Genomic DNA, 20,492 nt, shown 5'->3' with positions numbered 1-20,492 from the left:
ACATCCGCAAATCAATCAATGTGATACAACACATTAATAAAAGAAAGAACAAGAACCATATGATACTCTCCATAGATGCTGAAAAAGCATTTGACAAAGTACAGCATCCCTTCCTGATCAAAGGTCTTCAAAGTGTAGGGATAGAGGGTACATACCTCAATATTATCAAAGCCATCTATGAAAAACCCACCACAAATATCATTCTCAATGGAGAAAAACTGAAAGCTTTTCCGCTAAGGTCAGGAACATGGCAGGGATGTCCATTATCACCACTGCTATTCAACATAGTACTAGAAGTCCTAGCCTCAGCAATCAGACAACAAAAGGAAATTAAAGGCATCCATATCGGCAAAGAAGAAGTCAAACTATCACTCTTTGCAGATGATATGATACTATATGTGGAAAACCCAAAAGACTCCACTCCAAAACTGCTAGAACTTGTACAGGAATTCAGTAAAGTGTCAGGATATAAAATCAATGCACAGCAATCAGCTGCATTTCTCTACACCAACAACAAGACAGAAGAAAGAGAAATTAAGTCAATCCCATTTACAATTGCACCCAAAACTATAAGATACCTAGGAATAAACCTAACCAAAGAGGCTAAGAATCTATACTCAGAAAACTATAAAGTACTCATGAAAGAAATTGAGGAAGACACAAAGAAATGGAAAAATGTTCCATGCTCCTGGATTGGAAGAATAAATATTGTGAAAATGTCTATGCTACCTAAAGCAATCTACACATTTAATGCAATTCCTATCAAAGTACCATCCATTTTTTTCAAAGAAATGGAACAAATAATCCTAAAATTTATATGGAAACAGAAAAGATCTCGAATAGCCAAAGGAATATTGAAAAAGAAAGCCAAAGTTGGTGGCATCACAATTCCAGACTTCAAGCTCTGCTACAAAGCTGTCATCATCAAGACAGCATGGCACTGGCACAAAAACAGACACATAGATCAATGGAACAGAATAGAGAGCCCAGAAATAGACCCTCAACTCTATGGTCAACTAAATCTTCAACAAAGCAGGAAAGAATGTCCAATGGAAAAAAGCCTCTTCAATAAATGGTGTTGGGAAAATTGGACAGCCACATGCAGAAAAATGAAATTGAATCATTTCCTTACACCACACATGAAAATAGACTCAAAATGGATGAAGGATCTCAATGTGAGAAAGGAATCCATCAAAATCCTTGAGGAGAACACAGGCAGCAACCTCTTCGACCTCAGCCGCAGCAACATCTTCCTAGGAACATCGCCAAAGGCAAGGGAAGCAAGGGCAAAAATGAACTATTGGGATTTTATCAAGATCAAAAGCTTTTGCACAGCAAAGGAAACAGTTAACAAAACCAAAAGACAACTGACAGAATGGGAGAAGATATTTGCAAACGATATATCAGATAAAGGGCTAGTGTCCAAAATCTATAAAGAACTTAGCAAATTCAACACCCAAAGAACAAATAATCCAATCAAGAAATGGGCAGAGGACATGAACAGACATTTCTGCAAAGAAGACATCCAGATGGCCAACAGACACATGAAAAAGTGCTCCACATCACTCGGCATCAGGGAAATACAAATCAAAACCACAATGAGATATCACCTCACACCAGTCAGAATGGCTAAAATTAACAAGTCAGGAAATGACAGATGCTGGCGAGGATGCGGAGAAAGGGGAACCCTCCTACACTGTTGGTGAGAATGCAAGCTGGTGCAACCACTCTGGAGAACAGCATGGAGGGTCCTCAAAATGTTGAAAATAGAACTACCCTATGACCCAGCAATTGCACTACTGGGTATTTACCCTAAAGATACAAACGTAGTGATCCGAAGGGGCACTTGCACCCGAATGTTTATAGCAGTAATGTCTACAATAGCCAAACTATGGAAAGAATCTAGAGGTCCATCAACAGATGAATGGATAAAGAAGATGTGGTATATATACACAATGGAATACTATGCAGCCATCAAAAGAAATGAAATCTTGCCATTTGTGATGACGTGGATGGAACTAGAGGGTATCATGCTTAGCGAAATAAGTCAATCGGAGAAAGACAACTATCATATGATCTCCCTGATATGAGGGAGAAGAGATGCAACATGGGGGGTTAAGGGGGTAGGAGAAGAGTAAATGAAACAAGATGGGATTGGGAGGGAGACAAACCATAAGTGACTCTTAATCTCAGAAAACAAACTGAGGGTTGATGGGGGGAGGGGGGTTGGGAGAGGGGGGTGGGGTTATGGACATTGGGGAGGGTATGTGCTATGGTGAGTGCTGTGAAGTTTGTAAACCTGGCGATTCACAGACCTGTACCCCTGGGGATAAAAATATATTATATGTTTATAAAAAATAATAAAAAACAAACAAACAAAAATTAACTCAAAAAGATAAATGCACCAGTATGTTTATTGCAGAATTATTTACAATGCCAAATATGCAGAAGCAATCTAAGTATCTATCAATAGATAAATGGATAACAACGATCACACACACACACACAAACACACACACAGAGGAATATTACTCAGTCATAAAAAAGAATGAAGGGGTGCCTGTGTGGCTCAGTGGGTTAAGCCTCTGCCTTCGGCTTGGGTCATGATCTCAGGGTCCTAGGATAAAGTCCCGCATTGGGCTCTCTATTCAGCAGGGAGCCTGCTTCCCCCTCTCTCTCTACCTGGCTTTCTGCCTACTTGTGATCTCTCTCTCTCTGTCAAATAAATAAATAAATAAAATCTTAAAAAAAAAAAAATGAATGAAATCTAGTCATCTGTGACTGCATAGATGACCTAGAAGGTATTGTGGTAAGGGAAATAAGTTGGTCAGAGAGAGACAAATACCATATAATTTCACTTACATATAGAATCTAAAAAAAAAAAATAGAAACAAACAAAGAGAAAGAGATTCATAAATAAAGAGAGCTGGTGGTTTCCATGGGATAGGGGAGGAATGATTTAAGTGAAAGGAACTGAAAGGTATAAACTCCTAGTTATAAAACAAATAAGTCACATGGATATAAGATACAGCAGAGGGAATATAGTCAATATTACTGCAATAACTTCATATGGTAACAGATGGTAAATATCCTTATCATGGTGATGTATTTCATAATGTCTATAAATGTCAAATAAGTACATTATACATCGGAAACGAGTATAAATATTATATGTCAACTCTACTTCAATTTTAAAGATATAAGATAAGCAGATTAATTACTTAATAATAAAAGTGTCATTGTTGATATGAAGCCTGAGGCTTGATGTTTGAATTCCATTAGCAATCATCCATCTATCCACAAATATTGATCATCAGTTTCCAAATCAACTGTATATCAGAAAAGTAAGACACCCTCTTCCCTACAGCTTTTATTAAATGGGAATCAGGTGCAACATAGAAGTCTGTATATTGTTTCAAGGCAATTCTAACATTGATGGCCTACAGCCTGGCATTGGGGAACCAGTGGCTAGACAACAGATGTGTGATGTGTTTGCAACCACTTTGATTTTGTAAGGCAATAGGAGTTAGAAAACCAGCAAACACAAGAAAAGAGTAAACAGGTAACAGCCCTTCTTCCCATTTGGCTCAACAACCCTTCCAGACTTTTTTCTTAATTTGTTGTGTTATAGATCCAGAAACTTGAAATAAAATTTATAAAGGCATTGATACCCTGTTGAACTTAAAGCTTTAGAATTATCATGTATTTAGAATTACTCACTGGGTTGCTGCTTCTTGGAAGAACAATGGCTTCAGCAAGGACTGATGGAACAAATCCATCAACTTTCTGCCAATGTCTTTTAAATGTCCTTTGCTTGAATTTCTCACAGCCTGAGAAATTAATTAAATTTATCCTGAATGCCCATCCCTCTGGGTGGTCGAATCCAACATACTCTTGGCTGCCATTGTGTTTATTTGTTCATCATTCATTAATTCATTCTTATAATTACCAAACTTGTGTTAAGGACCTACAGGCACTATGGCAAGCTTTAATGGTACAAAGACCAATAGAACAGTGTTATTTCTTCCAGGACTACACACTACAGAAGACAAAGCAGAGAAACAAGCACACAGTTACAACATAGGGTGCCAATGCAATGATAGCATTTATGGCCTTCTTTCTCTATGCCAGACATTCTAAAGCCCATGTAAATCTCTCAACCTCTCTATAAGATAATTGTCGGTGTCCTCATTTTACTTATAAGAACACTGAGCCTCAGAGAAGTTAAACATTTGCTCAAGTCACCCAGCTACGAAGGTGATGGAGTTGCAGTATGGCCCCGGGCTTGCTAATTCCAACACTCATAAACATTTTCCACAGCCCCTCACTTCTTACGTAGATATGTCCTGATTATGTACCGACTATCATGGCACCTGATTCAGACTGAGGATGGAAGGGAAAGTTCCCGAAGGAGGTGGTCCCAGATCTGGTCCTGAATGAGAACTAGAAGTTACTCAAGAAAGAAGAAAGGTGAGGGTGTGACAGGGCACAAAGAACACAGAGGGGATGACACAGAAGTAGAACTGCCACTTCAGCGAGTTAGTATGACCGGAATCATACTGCTACATACAGAAGGGTAGCTAAGGATGGGGCTGGAAAGTGGGAACCAGTTCGTGGAAGGCTGCTTGCACCATTTACACACAATGACTCAGTAAATTCATATAAAACCCCCTCCCTCCATTTTTAATCCCCATTGAGAGGATGTTCACACTGAGATTTAGAAATATTAAATGACTGTCCAAGGTTATACAACTTATAAATTATAGAACTGGGATTCAAACTTGCATTCTATTTCCAAAGTCATGATACAAATCCAACTTTTAGTAAAATTACTCTAGCAAATGATGGATTAGAAGTAAAAGAAACAGGACAACTGATGTAACACAAGTAAGATGTCATAGTGCCTTGAAATAAGGTAGAGATGGAGAAAAGTGGGCACATTCTAGAGTATTCTTATTTAACAGAAATTTAATGTAAGCCACATATGTAATTTTCAACTTTCTAATGGCTACGTTTAAAAGTAAAAAGGGGGGTGCGTGGGTGGCACAGTTGGTTAGGCATCCGACTTTTGATTTCAGCTCAGGTCATGCCCTTAGGGTTGTGTGATCAAGTGCTGTACTGGGCTCTGCACTCAGTATGGAGTCTGCTTGAGATTCTCTCTCCCTCTCCCCCTCCCGAGCTCATGCACGCTCTCTCTTTCTCTAAAATAAATAAAATCTTTTTAAAAAATGGTAAAAAGGAACAGGTGAAATTGGTTTCAATATTTTATTTAACCCAATATATTTGAATTCTATTTTAACATGTAATTAATGGAAAATTATTAATGACATAGCTTACATTCTTTTTTCCTACTAAGTCTTCTCATACTAAGTGGGGTACATTTTATACTTAAAGCACATCTCAATTCGGACTGGCAACATGTCAAGTGCCCAACACCTGTGTACGTGACTAGTGGCTGCCATATTGGGACAGCACAACCCTAGAGAATTATGGGGCTTGGAAAGTGACTGCTCTCTGGTTCTGCCCATAACTGATGATGACCTGCTGACAATGGTCATAAGTACCTGAACTTCAGAGAAAGGAGATCATCACTGATACGACAGTTTAAGTGGTTGAAATCACTGGAGTGCATGGGAGTCAGGAAAGAGGGAAGGATATTACGAAGTGAAAAGAGAAGAGATCCAAGAATGGATCCCGAGGGAACAATCCATCATATTGCCTCCGGTCTGGTTTGTGGAGAGTTCTAACCATCATCGTGACCTTTCAGCGCATAGCAGTCTGAGCCTATCTCCTCTTCCTTTTCCATGACTGTTGGCAGCGGGTTCGTTTTGGTTCCTAAAAATCTGTGTTGCTCATCAAGGTAACTTCCCTAATAATGTATCTATAACATGACCTTCCTTATGTTTTTTCTATAAAGTTAACCATTGTAATACTATGCATATGAATGCCATTATCAGAAAGGAAAAGATACCATAATTTCATCATGAAACAATGATCTTGATGGAGACTAGACAGTACAAAGGGCAGCTAGTGCTCATGGGTTCCCAGAAGAAGTGACCCATGTCAGAAAGAGAAGGTGAGTTTCAAAAACCTACAGATGTAAACAAACATTCAAACTGTGGCCTAACAACTGAGTTTTCTCAGGAAAATGACCGAGTTTGTAAAGTTAGGTACCATATGCTTCAGAGATTGGTGGGAAGAAGGAAGTTTTAAATAATCCAGTTAAACAGACTTTTATTTTTCAATTTAAAAAGGAATGTGACCTCCTAGGCTAAGGATTAGAAATGGATTGTTTTTCTGCCTAATAATACTTTCCCTAATCTAAGAAAACTTCCCCCTTCCTTTCCTTTTTCCCAATATGAAAAACAGAATATAAGAATTTGACAAATACCATGGCGTATCATATGAACTGTATACCTTGAAATACATTCCGCCATGAGCAGTGTGATTAAAAGAGATTTTGAAGGAAATGCTTGCTATCCCCAAAGACCACGCAAAGCCCGAATCTATTAAGCTCTCTCTGAACCCATTTATCACACGCTTAGTTTCCACATGAAGCTTATCTATTACTAGAGTTAACAGATCATTGCACGTTTGAGTTAGAGGTCATCTGAAATATCCCCGAGTCTCGTCACCCTTCATTTTACAAATGATAGAACAGGACTAGAATTCGGGTTTCCTGACTCCTTGTCCAACATTCTTCCCAGCCCACTCTAACACAGTCAGTAAGAGGAAAGAACACTAATCCCCTAGAAATAATTTGCCCTGAAAAAAATGTTTGTCATTCTTTTTACTGTCATGAGTTTAATTTGAAAAGCTACGATGACTTTTCTTAAAAGTTTTTTTTTTATTTGATAAAAGGATTTTGTTATGAAAATGTAACAAAAATAATAAAGATGTCATGAACTTCACAGGAAATGTTAAGAATGAATTTGAAGTACATCATCAAATTCAATGTTCTTTCGTTTATGTACAACCTTAGATAATTCTTCACTCTCTTAAACACAGACGAGCACACTTGTTTTTCACTAACGAAAACATAAAAGGATCAGTAAACATAAAGGCAGGTACTTGTTGACCAACACATCTAAGGTCAAACTATAAACATAAAAGAAAAAAGAAGAGAAAAAATTAATTTATTTTTATTTTTTTATTGTGTTATCTTAGTCACCATACATTAGTTTTTGATGTAGCATTCTAAGATTCGTTGTTTACGTGCAACGCCCAGTGCTCCATGCAATATGTAAAAAAAATTTTAAAAAGAAAAAGAAATGTTTTGAACCAAGGTTTCGTTTTTCACTGTAACAAGGTCCTTGGCAATTTGAAACTTATTATTTGGTGTCAATTCTCTGTCTTTGTTTTTTATTATTTAGGTGGCTGTGTTTGTCTGGGATAAAGAATTATATGTAATGTGCATTTTTGCTGGATAGTGTATACTTCTGAAGGTATAATTATGCTTTCAATCCTGATTGAAAAATTATTAGGCTGGAAAACATGCCAACTACCCGTTCCGTAGGCACGGAGGAAGCTGAAGTGGAATGTCCCTGGAGGACATGTTCCCCACGTAAGGCAGTGACTCACACAGGACTTTAAGGACACAGGAAAGAGGAGGAGGATAATGAGAAAACTGGGCTCCTTCACACAACAGAAGATTTATGAATGGTTGTGGTGACATCATCTTCCTAACAATAAATAAATAATTGAAACATTATTTTCTCAAGAGCCGTCTAATTACATGGCTCATTCTTCTTTCTACAGCAGAGTGAAATCACTTCAGCCTTTAGTCAGGCATTCTGCTGAGACAAGTTAATCACCTGGAAAGTCACTGACGATCAGTTATCATCAAATTCTCATTTGAGATACATGCCGTTTGTCCCCAAGATTGAGGACATCGGATGATCTCTCCAGAATTTATTGCCTCTGAGTAAGTCAGTGCCTGAGACTCAGCCTCCAAGAAGCAATCCAGCATTCTATGAGCCAGAATTGTGTATCTACCAGCATTTCCGAATGGAGATATTAAAATAATTTTAATATGGGCACTGACTAGAAAAAGTATTTGAAAATGGAAAAAGGAAAAGAAAAATCTCTTGACTCCAAGGATAACATGACTTTTCTCTCTGGAACCGCTCACACTATGTGTCTGACAGAATCTGATGTGTGAGTCTACAAGGCAAGGCCAGATGAGGGATGGTGAATCCACCAGAGTAAAGGGGGCCCTGAGGGCCATTTGGTAGCTGGGCAGTCCACTGGCTTCTTCTGAAGATACCAGAGCTCCTGGTACTTTCCACTCAAACCTCAACAATGAGAACATTCAACTTCTGACCACATTTTATAATAAAGAGACAATGTTTCATAATGAAAAGGGCATAACTATTTTCTTGTGAAAGATAAAGCTTTTAAAAAAAACCCTCTTCTCTTTGTAAATGTGGAATATTTTTAGAAAAACAGCAAGGAAATTTCACTCTATAAGACTGAGAATAATATCACCTTCAACGATGTCATGCCTTTTTTTTTTTTTTTTTTTTTTTTTTTTTTTTAAGAAGCTAACACATGCCCTTGATGTGAAAATGACAAACCCCATTTATGGCTCATCCTCATTACTTCTCACTGAGGAAAGGAAGAGAGCTCTTTTTATTTCACTAGGGAGTTTTAAATTTTGATCTCTTTGTTAACAGGTACAATGACAAATACTATTTGGGTTGAAAATAACTCTTCTAATATCCTACTCCTGCATGTAATATTCTGACCTCCTACTATGGTGAATTCCACTACATGCTGCTTGAAGAAATATTTTCTCCCTTGTTTCAAAATGTACTTGACATTTAATTCCATTGAGTGAGCTCTTACTTCTGTCATCTAAAACAGAGATTAAAGAAGGAGATAATAAGCCTCAAGATTCACACCTTATTTTATCGGTAGGACACCTCCTGGTTAACCTTTCTATTGTAGAAGAAGCTTTTCCCCAGAGCAATGACATCATGGTAAGAGAAGAAGAGGAAGGAGGGGGAGGAGGCAGGAGAGGAAGGCAAGAGGAGAGTTTTGTAATAAGAGAAAAAAGTTATTAACAAAAGAGAAGAAACAGAAAGAGTGGGAAGAGGTGAAGAAGTCAAGAGGGAGGAAGTGAGAGAAAAAGTAGAGAAGGATGCCATAAGATCAGAGTATTGGACCAGAGACCCTAAAAAAATCAAATAATAATTTTATAACTCACAAATAGGTAGATACATTAGAGATTCTGGCAAAGGTGTCTTATCTCAGAGAAAAGATTTCTTTTGCCTGACTATTCACATCTATTCATGATCTCCCTTGGTCACCTGCTCTTGAAAGAAAATGGAAGGTTTATAGTCTGTGTTCCACTATGTAACGCAGAAGTCTATGAGGTCATATGTCTTCTACGTGATCAGCATTACCAACAAAATCCACCAGAAATCCTTTAGCAGTGCTGTAGAGCCCTTGGTGTCCATGGTCAGTCCTCCCCTTCACCCATCCCTGTCTTCCAGGCTTCCTGCCCCTGGGCCTCCTGGACCTTGAGCAAAGTGGATGGCCTTTAATGCAGTTTCCTTCCCATTGACACAGCTCATCAGTCTATCTTTTTATTCTTCTGATTTCTTGGAAACCACTTACATTGTGGTTCTCACACTTGCCTACTAAATGGGGGTCCTCTCTCTGTTTTTGTTTTTTTCTTGGGGGGCGGGCCTCCAAGATACCAATGAATCGGGAAGCAATTTTTCTGCTTGCTTGACTTGTTCTCTCTTATGGGCTAAGCTTTTAGTCACTGAATAAAGCTCCAGCTAGAATAATTCACCTCCTCCCATCCTTAAACCTCAGTCTTTTTATAGTCTTTGTTCAGACAGTCCTTCTTTTCAAACAAAATAAACTGTGATCAGCCAAATCACCATGTTTTTGCTCTATTTCAGAATAACTGCTCCAATAAATTAGTATTTTCAAGACAATACGAGTTGCAGCAGACACGTGATCTCCCTTCTGCCGGTCCTGTAGTATGATCTGTCCCAGATACAAATGGAAATCTTCTAGTCTCTTCTGGATTCAAGCAACCTTACACAAAGCTACCCATAGCTTTAGCTTCTTTAGCTATAAACTGAGGGGCTTTCTGTATGCTAAACCCATGGACAGAGGTCTTCATGTACCAGAGGACCTGAGACAACTTCATTTGCATCTTTCCTCCTGATGTCTTATCTTCCTTTGGCATCATGACCTACTCGCTGAAGACGCTTGTTCTGAGGACTGACTCCTGTTCTTCCCTGGTCTCTGCTGAAAAGGACATCTCTGCTATTATTATTGTGCTGGAGGGAAAACATCTGTTGTCATCAAGTTGTCATTTATCATCATGTTTCCTAACAGTCCCACGTTTCCCACTAGAACATCAGAGCCTAGTGATATTACAGCCCCAAATGCCTTCTGTGATCTTCGAAAACAAGCATTAAAGGGATAATCCGTTAAGCAAAACAAGGATTCCTGTTTGACTTTGTAATTGCTTGGAGGATAAAGGCACTTCCTAAGAAAACTTAAGTCGCTTTTCACAAATTATTCACTTTCTAGTTCCTTTAACTTTCTTTTGCTCTGAACTCTTCATAACCACGAGTTATGAATCAATAATGTCTCCTCTTTCTTATCTTTTCACATTTTCTTGTTATTGCTGAATTTATTCATTGAGGTAAATTTGGACACAGTGACCTGTACAGACCTCAAGCTTTGACAAGTGCACACACATCTATGTAACCCAGGCCCCTCAAGACATATACAACAGGGCACCTAGGTGGCTCAGTCATTTAGCGTCTGCCTTCAGCTCAGGTCATGATCCCAGAGTCCTGGGATCAAGCCCTACATCGCGCTCCCTGCTCAGTGGGAAGTCTGCTTTTCCCTCTCCCACCTCCCCCTGCTTGTGTTCCCTCTCTCGCTGTGTCTCTCTCTGTCAAATAAATAAATAAATAAATCTTAAAAAATATATATATACAACACATTCGTTACCCCTAGAAAGCTCCTCCTGCCCTTACCAGTCAATCTCTCTCTTATCCCAGAAACAATCACTGATCTAATTTCTAGCATTTTAGATAATTTTTACCTATCCTAAATTTCAGTGGAATCACATAGTAAGATCAAATAAATGAAATCTTAAAAAGAAAAAAGAACTATTCTGGGTCTGGCTTCTTTCATTCAACATAATATTTTTGAGATTAAACTGTGCTTTTTCAACTACCAACAGTTCATTCCTTTTTATGGCTGAATAGTATTCCATTGTGTGGTTATGTCACTGTTTATCCATTCTTCTGATGATGGGTACCTGGGATGCTCCCAGTTTGGGGCGATTAGTTATGTTTCTTTTTAATAAAACAAAACCAAACTTGTGCTCCATTCATATGAAATACTGGTAGCGTTTATATCACATGAAGAAAGTTTAATTTATTGAAAGGAACTATGAAAGTACAGTCGATGTACAAGTGGTAGATGCTACAGTGAAATGTTAATGAGATAAAGCCTATTTGTAGGTCCTTCATTTCTTCTAACTGTAGCTATATGAGGGTTTTCTTCTCACTTCCCCTTTTTTAAAAAAAGGATTTGATTTATTTATTTGAGAGAGAGAGTAAGCAAGAGAGAGAGCACAAGTGGGGGGTGGGGGAGCAGAGGGAGAGGGAGAAGCAGACGCCCTGCTGAGCAGGGAGCTTGATGTGGGGCTCGATCCCAGGACCTGAGCTGAAGGCAGATGCTTAACTGACTGAGCCACTCAGGCGCCCAGTCACGTCCCTTTTTCTGGAGGTTGGGTGATGGCTTCTATATGAATAAGACACTCCTGATCCCTTCCATCATAGTAACACACTTGAAATGATACTGGAGACTTGTCAGCAGTGCTGATACTGCTCCTGCCCCCTCATGGCCAAGGACACATTCGAATGGATGAAGTCACCATTGCCGTGTAGAGGTAGACTTCCACATGGACAGACATCAGGGCACCCGAGAAGTGAAGAAACATAACTCTCAACAAACCTGAGCCACTGCTATACTCCCCTGAGGGGGCTTTGTTGTTCTCTCCCTTTGTAAATTGACTTGTCATCTCCCATTCAAACAAAGCAATCAGAAGTCCCTGGAGGTGGGGGAGTGGGGGACCAACGCTTCCCTGGCAGAGCCCCAGAGATAATGGGGGAACAAAGAGCAGAAGGACGAGACACTCTGCATTTCGGGGAGGTAGAAGGACACAAGCTGCGTGACAGTGTACCGGAGCACAGTGTCGCCAAGATGCCCGGGGGCCCAGATCCAGGAGCAGCAGCACAGTTTCCTGGTCCTTAGCCGGCATCAACACAGAGCCCTGCCCTGAACGAATGGGTAGGATGAGGACAAAGGCTGTCTGTGTGGACCAGTCACCAAAGACTAGATGAGACATGGAGACGCCATGGGTATCAGCAGGAACAGATGACTAGGAGACCAGAGGTACTCCCTCATACCACCACCCGCCTTTCTGCCAATAAGTCCTCTGAAACTTTCTTACAACATCAGGAAAATGGAAGAGGGTTAGCCAAAGGTGACTGAAGTTAAGTTTTCATCACTGGTAGGAGATGGACAATAAAAAGAAATTAAGTTGGGTTATGAAAGAATAAAGAAAGTTTTATTTCTCTGATGCCCAAGTTTGTGGAGAGAATTTGTAACTGCCGCACTTGTGTAAGCATAAACAATTTCTGGAAGGACTGGCAGAAATGGCTAACGGTTGTTGCCCCTGGAGGAAGGGAATATAGGTGCTGTTTGGGAGGAAGGCTTATTTTTATTATTTAATTTTTTTAAACATGATTGGACTTTTTGCCAAGTAAATTTATTATTTTTTAATGAAATCTAATATTTAAACTAAATATATAAAACATTCAACATTGAATCGATGGAAAAAAAGTTTCTTGGCTCTATTCCAACTGCAGCCAGACACTTGGAATAGTAACTGGGATGTTATGTTCATTCATAATAATAGTCATATTGTTTTATGGTCCTTGTTTTTTATGTACAGTGTTTTGTACATGAGATAATAAGCTTGGCTATCAAAAATTACATGTAATGGAGTGAAAAAATTTGATTTTATTAGATGAAGTTAATGGAAGCAAATAAGTTGTGAGCGGTTAATTTTTAAACGATTCTACCTCTCCCTCACTGCGCAGACACGACTTCAGTTTCTTAATTTATTCTTCAGCGTGTCCTTAAAAATTACAAATTAAATAATGCATATGATGATTTTTAAACCCTGGGGCAGAAACATGCTTATAAAAGCAGTACGTTTTTCTCTTGTGGCAAATTCCCTGGTGATGTACTTAGTCATGGGAATTTGGCCAGCAGCGGTGCCCCAGACCCTCTGCTCTATGTGGTAGGAGGCACAGAGGCACAGAGTTCCAGACTGGGCAGCAAGGTTTTCTCCTTCCCACATTGTCCAAGTTGCCCAGTGATTTCTAATTCTGCGGGGTCAGGGGGAGAGAATCAAAGACAAGATCACAGAGAACAAAACTCATATGCCAGTACGCATTCTTAAAAAAGGGATTTCAGGAGAGTCATAACTGCCCATAGAAATCCAAAAAAGTAGGGCTTCCTTACGTTACTTGAAAAATTTGACTGGGATGTCTGATTTTATTGGCTGCTGGTTTCTGACTTTAGGGAGTTTACATCTATTTTTAAGGATTCTGAGACAGTGTCTATCATCTTTTTTCTCCTTCTCTGTGATTCTACTCTATTTTCACAAACATATGACTCATATATTATATAATACAGATGCATTTACTCTGATGACTGTTTTTCATCCAAATGTAATGAGGGAAGAATTGAGGACTCATTTAAATAAATTGGTTGAGAAATTTTTAAAAAAGATTTTTATTTATTTATTTTTCAGAGAGAGAGAGCATAGCTAGGGGAGCAGCAAGCAGAGGGAGAGGGAGAAGCAGGCTCCCTGCTGAGCAGAGAGCCAGATGTGGGGCTCAATCCCAGAACCCTGGGATCATGACCTGAGCCAAAGGCGCTTAACCGACTGAGCCACCCAGGCACCCTGACAATTTTTAAGCTAATAATGATTTGGGGTCCTATGTGGGCTTAGAGGAGGCAGGGAGAACATTGCACAAATCAGCACAGGAGGAAGAAAGGAAGGAACAAAGAGAAGGAGGGAGAAAAGGAGAGAGGAAGGAAAGCAGGGGAAGAGAGCAGAGCAGGTAAGGATGAGACAGAGAAAGAAAGAGGGAAAGAGAGAAGAGAGAGAGAAGCAAAGAGGGGAAGGAACTACATTTTCTGAGCACCTACGATACCAGACTTGACGCCAGACCTTTGCAGCCAAAGGTCTCATCAAACTAGAATGAAGCTGTAAAAACAGTATTTATCTCACTTTTACTGACCAGGAAACAGGCTCAGTGCGGTAAAGGAACCTTGTCACTTTTCTCAAGGTACCCAGCTGGCCCATGGCGAGCTCAAGAATCATAGGAGTCACACCTGACATCAAAAACTCTGCCACCTTTTTGCTCAACAAAATCATCTCTCAAACGATGAGAGGTTCATAGTTGGGAGTTTTTTGTTTTGTTTTGTTTTTAAATCTTAAAGGGACTACATGAAGGAGACTGTGAGCAGTAAGGGTTAAAGTAAAATTACTCTAAGTATATTTGATAGAAAACAGAAGTACGTGGCTTTTTAAAGTTAACAAAAATTTTTTTTTAAGTGGGAGAAACATAGCTTAAGTGAAAGGGACACAAAATCCATAACTTCGGTCAAGGAAGCATATATCAGATCAGTCATGAAAATGGGTGAAGCAAAATCAATCATGTTTTATTGATTTCAAAAACAAAAGAATTTGAACCACATAAAAGTCACATTTTGTATCTGTCAAGAAAATTTGGTGAAGACAATGAATTAGCTTGACAGAAATGAACTTGCCTTGAAAGAAACAAATCATCTGATAACATCTATATTAATGGAATATAAAAAACCCAAATGTCAGGGGGAGGAAGAACTTTTCCTGGGTACAAGCAGTGCTTAGAAAGTTTCATTGGCCTTTTCTTAATAAAGATTTTCAATTTATTTTAAGAAACTTATATTTAGGATATGTTCACAGGGAAGTGAAATTTTATTGGTAAATTATTTCTTAAATGGCAGATAAGTTATGAGACTTTATGACTCTGTCCAGTCTGATTTTTACTCTATAGTATATAGATCTTTCTAGAAGACAGAAGAAGAAGAAGAAAAAAAGAAGACATTCCTCCATCTAGTATTGAAGCACCAGCCCTTCTGTCATCTTCAACGCTCAGCTCAAGGGTTACTTTCTCCAAGAAAATCCCACCAGAGTCATCTTTCTCTTTTTTCGAACTACAGTACCTATGCTAATTTGTACCCCTCTATGATACTTAAAGAATTTCTATCCTGGATCATAAGGTTTTTAAAAATATGTTCTTAGTATATCTTCTGCTAAACTGTAAGCTACTTGAGAAGAGGAACTATATGTCTTCTTAATTTATTGTTATCAAAATGATTATTGCTTAATATTTGTTGAACAGTGAAAATAAAGAAAAACAGACATGAACATCATGTGCTGACTTTTGAGGATGGAATTTTAGTCTTTTTAAAATTTTTGAATTTGAGTATAGTAGACACATAATGTTACATTCATTTCAGGTGCACGACATAGTGACTCAGCTTCTGTATATTCACAGTTCTGCTCACCACAAGCATAGCTAGCTACCACCTGTCACCATACAATGCTACCACAATATCACTGACTATATTCCCTATGCTAGAAGGAATTTTATTCCCATTCCATAGCTAGAAGCCTGTATCTCCCACTCTCTTCCATCATTTTGCCCATCCCCCCTTCCCTCTGGCACCCATCAGTGTTCTCCGTATTTATAGGTCTGATTCTGATTTTTGTTTATGATTTGTTTATTCATTTGTTTTGTTTTTTAGATTCCACATATATGTGAAATCATATGGTATTTATCTTTCTCAATCTGACTTATTTCCATTAGCATAATACCTTCTAGGTCCATCCAGGTTGTTGCAAATGACCAGATCTCATCCTTTGTTGTGGCTGTGTAATATTCCATCACTCACTGTCTCTCTCTCTCTCACACACACACACCCTTTCCTTATCCATTCACCTATCAATAGACATTTAGGTTACTTCCATATCTTGTCTATTGTAAATGATGCTGCAATAGCATTGCATATACAATTTGAATCAGTATTTTTCACTTTCTTTCTTTGGATTTTGGTTGTAACTCGAAAGTTCACATTTGAGCTTCAAATTTATTTTGAACTCTTGATTGTGTATACAAAAACATTTAGTGTCCTAGAAAATCCACATTCAGACATTCCCAGAAATTACACAGATTGATTATAGCTCTAGGTTGACAGACCTATTTCACTAGTCAGCAAAAGTACGACAAATTGCCAACAAATTCATGCATCCATTTACGTATTCAACAAGTTTTTAATGAATGATTTTGGTTCATTATTTCTTTGTCCTCAAATATCCCACAGAGTTGCATCTAAGCTGCCTTCGAAGGAGACAATGGAGTATAAATAATGAGGTGGTCAAAAAACTTAGAAGTTATTTGTATGACTCAAATCACCTGTCATTTCAGACAGACCACTTCCCCTCTTTCGCTCAGCATAAACACAATTGTTAGACACACTAAAGCATAGTTTTTTCTACATAAAGAACTTGTACAACTGAAAAAAAAAAATCTAACCATACACATGGCTTTGAGGTGGCACCTACATTCAGCTCTTAAAGAAGTCACGAAATAGACACCATGCAGTCTACACAGCTCTGCTTCCTAGCTGAACAACTCACAACTCTCACTGATCCCTTATTGCTAACATGCAACTTAATGTTATGAACTGCTCCAAGGGAGCAGTCAGCATCATGTTTTCTTGGCATTGAAAAAACACACTGAAGTGAGGCACATTCCTGTAACTTACCATATATTTGGATTCAACTCTAGTTGGTGGTAGGAGTCAAAGTCATCTCGTAGGATAATGCTGTCACTATGTACTTCAGCTAAAAGAAAAATAAAATACTTAGAAAAAAAATTACACTAAACAATAGATTCAGCTACATGAAAGGGTCAATGTGCTACCTTTACAAGGAATAACGATATTTTAAATTAAAGCTGAATTTTAAATGAATGGTTGATGATATTTGCTTTGTCCCTAACCTATGAAGGGAAAAGGGTAAAGGCTCTGCTGTTTAGACACACAGAAGTCTGGAAACCAGAGTCCCCAAAGAGAAATTCTACCAAATTGTCACCGGCTAGACGAGGGAGGAAGGCCAAGGTCAGTACTAACCTACAAAGAGAGGTCATGCAAGACTTGCCTCTGGTAGCTCTATATGCTCAGAAAAGATTCAGTGTTAACTCACTTTACAGTGTAGAAGGAGAAGGAACATTCTGGCTGTTCACTGTTGGCTAATATGTTTGGTATTTTACCCATTTCCTCTTCTATTTCCTACTGTCCCTCTGGCCCTGACTTGTTTTCTCTCATTCTCTATAGTCACTCATTTTTTAATTTAATGTGTTGCAAATTGTTAACATTTCTTCCCCCAGAGCTGCACTGGAGAAATGATCTACATGAGTCCATGAAAGTCCCAAGTAAAGTCATGTTAAAAGTCAGAAGGAATACCAGGGAGCCATCCAGAGTTTAAAGCGTGCCATCGTTACACTTGGGCTGGTATTAAGTACCCATTTTCCAGCTTTAGAACAACTTGAGCCATTCTAAGGGCAAAAACTGTCCTCATAAACTGTAGAATATGTGCTTTTTCCACTGAATAGAAGGCGGACAAGTAAAAAAAAAGTCACGCCTCATTTTTAAGATTGTGTGAGAAACTACCACTGGTTCTATTCAAGTTGTAAAAAATGAATTTAGTGCTTAAAAACCCTCTCTCATCCAATTCCTGTGGTCTGCTTGGGAAAGTTGTTTTGGCTAATATAAGTTCTCCAGCTTGTATAATTTTGTTTGAACGAGTTTACACACACTTTTTGGAAAAAATTAAAATCATAGGATATGATTAACCAAAAAAAGTAACAAAAAATTTTATTATCAATTTTATATTTTTATTTATATTTTAAAAAATATATTTTATCATATATATTTTATTATATATATATATATATATATATATATATATATATATATACATATTTTTTTTTGGCTCACTTGAAAATAATTTGTTAACTCACGGGGTAATTAAAGTCACCTCCAACTATCAGGAAGCATACTTCCAGATTCTCTTTGGTGACACGGCCACCCACGGCCACCCTCACTCTCTTGATTCCAGGTATGCCAGCAGGTGAGCACATAACGACATCTGAGCAACCAGTGAATCAGCACGTATTCAGAGCAATGGCTGCTCAGACTCGAAGCCTTAGGCAGAACAACAGGGAGAATATGGATTTCCGCTGGAGAGAACGCTGTGATGTGTTCTGTGCGTGGGAGTGATTTAATGATTCCTCTGAGCCTTCGGATGCGGGGCCTGAATTGCCTGCAGGGTCCAGCTCTCCCAGACACCTAAGCTAGCCTAGACTCAGCTGGGCCACGGCGGGTCACCAGCCTGCCTGGGCTGCCAGAAGGCAGGCTTCTAAGCACTGGCATTCGTCTGCCAAAGAAGAAGGGCCCCAAGCCGTAGCATTACATGAAAGTCGAGCTTCTCGAGGCAGATTCTCCAAAGAGAAAAATAAATGAATTGGGTTTGTATGTTGAAAGGAAAAGCCCGAGAGACAAATAACTGACCCATCTCCAAGTCCCAGCGCAAGAGACATCGGAAAAGGCTGGAGCCAGCTGGGATGACTTATTCTTCATTTTTATGACATATGTAGTGTAGGAAATGGCTTTTAAAATAAATCTTCACCAACACAGATGAGAAACTCTTAACTCTTAAAGATCACTTGTTTTCTAGAGAATGTTTGACAAAGGTGTGAGTAAGCCTCAATGGTTCTTGTTCACGTGTTTACTGCTTTCTAGTGTTTAGAAATTATGTCATTGAGCACTTTACACAAAGGAATTCATTTCAGCCTCAGGATAACCCTAAGAGGTAGGTATTATTATGACTTCCACTCTACAGACGAGGAAACTGAGACCCAGACAGGCTAAGTAACTTACTCCGTGTACATGGCTAGCAAGTGGGAAGGTGAGATGAGCCGAGGTAGCAGCTCCAGAAACTATCCCCTTAACTGCTATATAACATTGCTTCGCATGGCCGTATGGAAAGAACATGAGAAAAATGAGAGGTGGGAACTTCACGTGGTGCCTTGAAATAAAGCTTAGAGCTATTTAAACAGCCTGATTTGAATTTTAAAAGAAATGACCAAACTCCTTCTCTTTTTGCAACCCAGCACTGCTCTGAACAGGTATCTGAAGTCTGAAATGATCTCCATCCCTCCATACCCTCCTTACCACTATGCCCATGATCTCCTATTTGTGACGGGCAGGAGCTCTGGGGAACATTTAGCACAGAATACAGGATGAAAAGGTCACAGTCAATAGGATCCCGAGGCTGAACGTACTAACAGGTTCAAAAGTCCCTCCATAAGCCCCAGCTGGGCAGCATGACCGCCGCCATGGTGAGGTCCTGTTTCAAGCATAATCTGAACCTAAGACTGATTCCAGTGAACGATCAGAGAAAATCAGAGAGGGCAGGAAGTTTCCTCACCTCTGTATCATCTGCCCACATAGACAGAGGAGTGAAACATGCACATCTAGTACTAACATTAGTGACCTCAGGGTCTGACCACTTACCTAGATGTGGGTGCATCGTGGCTTCTGTCGGAGCTGGACCGAGAGAGAAAATGGGAAAGATGATTGATTAGCAATGAAAGCAAAATCTGGTAATAAGCAAATACAATGACAAAACTTAGGCCATACTATACAAATTAAATGGTTGAAACTTTTTGAGAGGACTAAGAAAAAAATGTCAATAAATGTCTATTGAGTAAAACATCCAACTCACTATTCTATTTAAAAGTAATGCATTACTTCTAAACTGAAGAGTAGAACCCCTTATGCTCAGGATAGTTGTTTATTATATAAGCTCAGTCAGGTATCCCTTGAAACACAGTATCAATGCGATGTGATAGTTAATGGATATGCCAAAACTCTTTCCAAGCACCCAGTACCTGTCAGGGGCTGTTCTGGGTCTTAGGGAAATAGATAAAAGCACCACCTCGGCTCTCAGAAGAGCTTCCCATCTGGTAGCTTAGAGTGTAGTGTAGTAAGGGCTATGGCAGTGTGTCTGGAGGAGGCTGGGGGGCGATAGAGGACAAGGAAGGGATACTAATGCCAGACTGGAGAGAAGACGACATTTTCCAGAGAAGATGATTTCCCTGCTGAAGGATTTTTTTTTTAAATAGTTTTATTTCTTTATCTGAGACAGAGCCAGAGCCAGAGAGAGAAGCAGACTCCCCACTGAATGGGGAGCACTACTCGGAACTCGAGCTCTGTGATCATAACCTGAGACGATCAACCAACTGAGCTACCCAGGC

The 20,492-nt window shown here is 39.1% G+C and overlaps 1 protein-coding gene across 3 annotated transcripts in view; it reads right to left on the bottom strand.

Moving 5' to 3' along the window:
- The window catches only part of RELN (reelin), a 518,586-nt gene that overhangs the window by 254,568 nt on the left and 243,526 nt on the right, over positions 1–20,492 (bottom strand). For all 3 annotated transcript variants that reach the window (XM_047695315.1, XM_047695316.1, XM_047695317.1), the window contains exons 5-6: positions 19,750–19,782; positions 16,939–17,017 (exon numbers count right to left, since the gene is read on the bottom strand). In XM_047695315.1, the coding sequence (XP_047551271.1) occupies positions 16,939–17,017; positions 19,750–19,782 (112 nt within the window). The remainder of the gene's footprint in view (positions 1–16,938; positions 17,018–19,749; positions 19,783–20,492) is intronic.

This window comes from Lutra lutra, chromosome 11 (assembly GCF_902655055.1).
Source record: "Lutra lutra chromosome 11, mLutLut1.2, whole genome shotgun sequence".
NCBI lineage: Eukaryota > Metazoa > Chordata > Mammalia > Carnivora > Mustelidae > Lutra > Lutra lutra.
The sequence above is the reverse complement of the archived record's forward strand: the minus strand, read 5'-3'. Positions and strand labels throughout refer to the sequence as shown.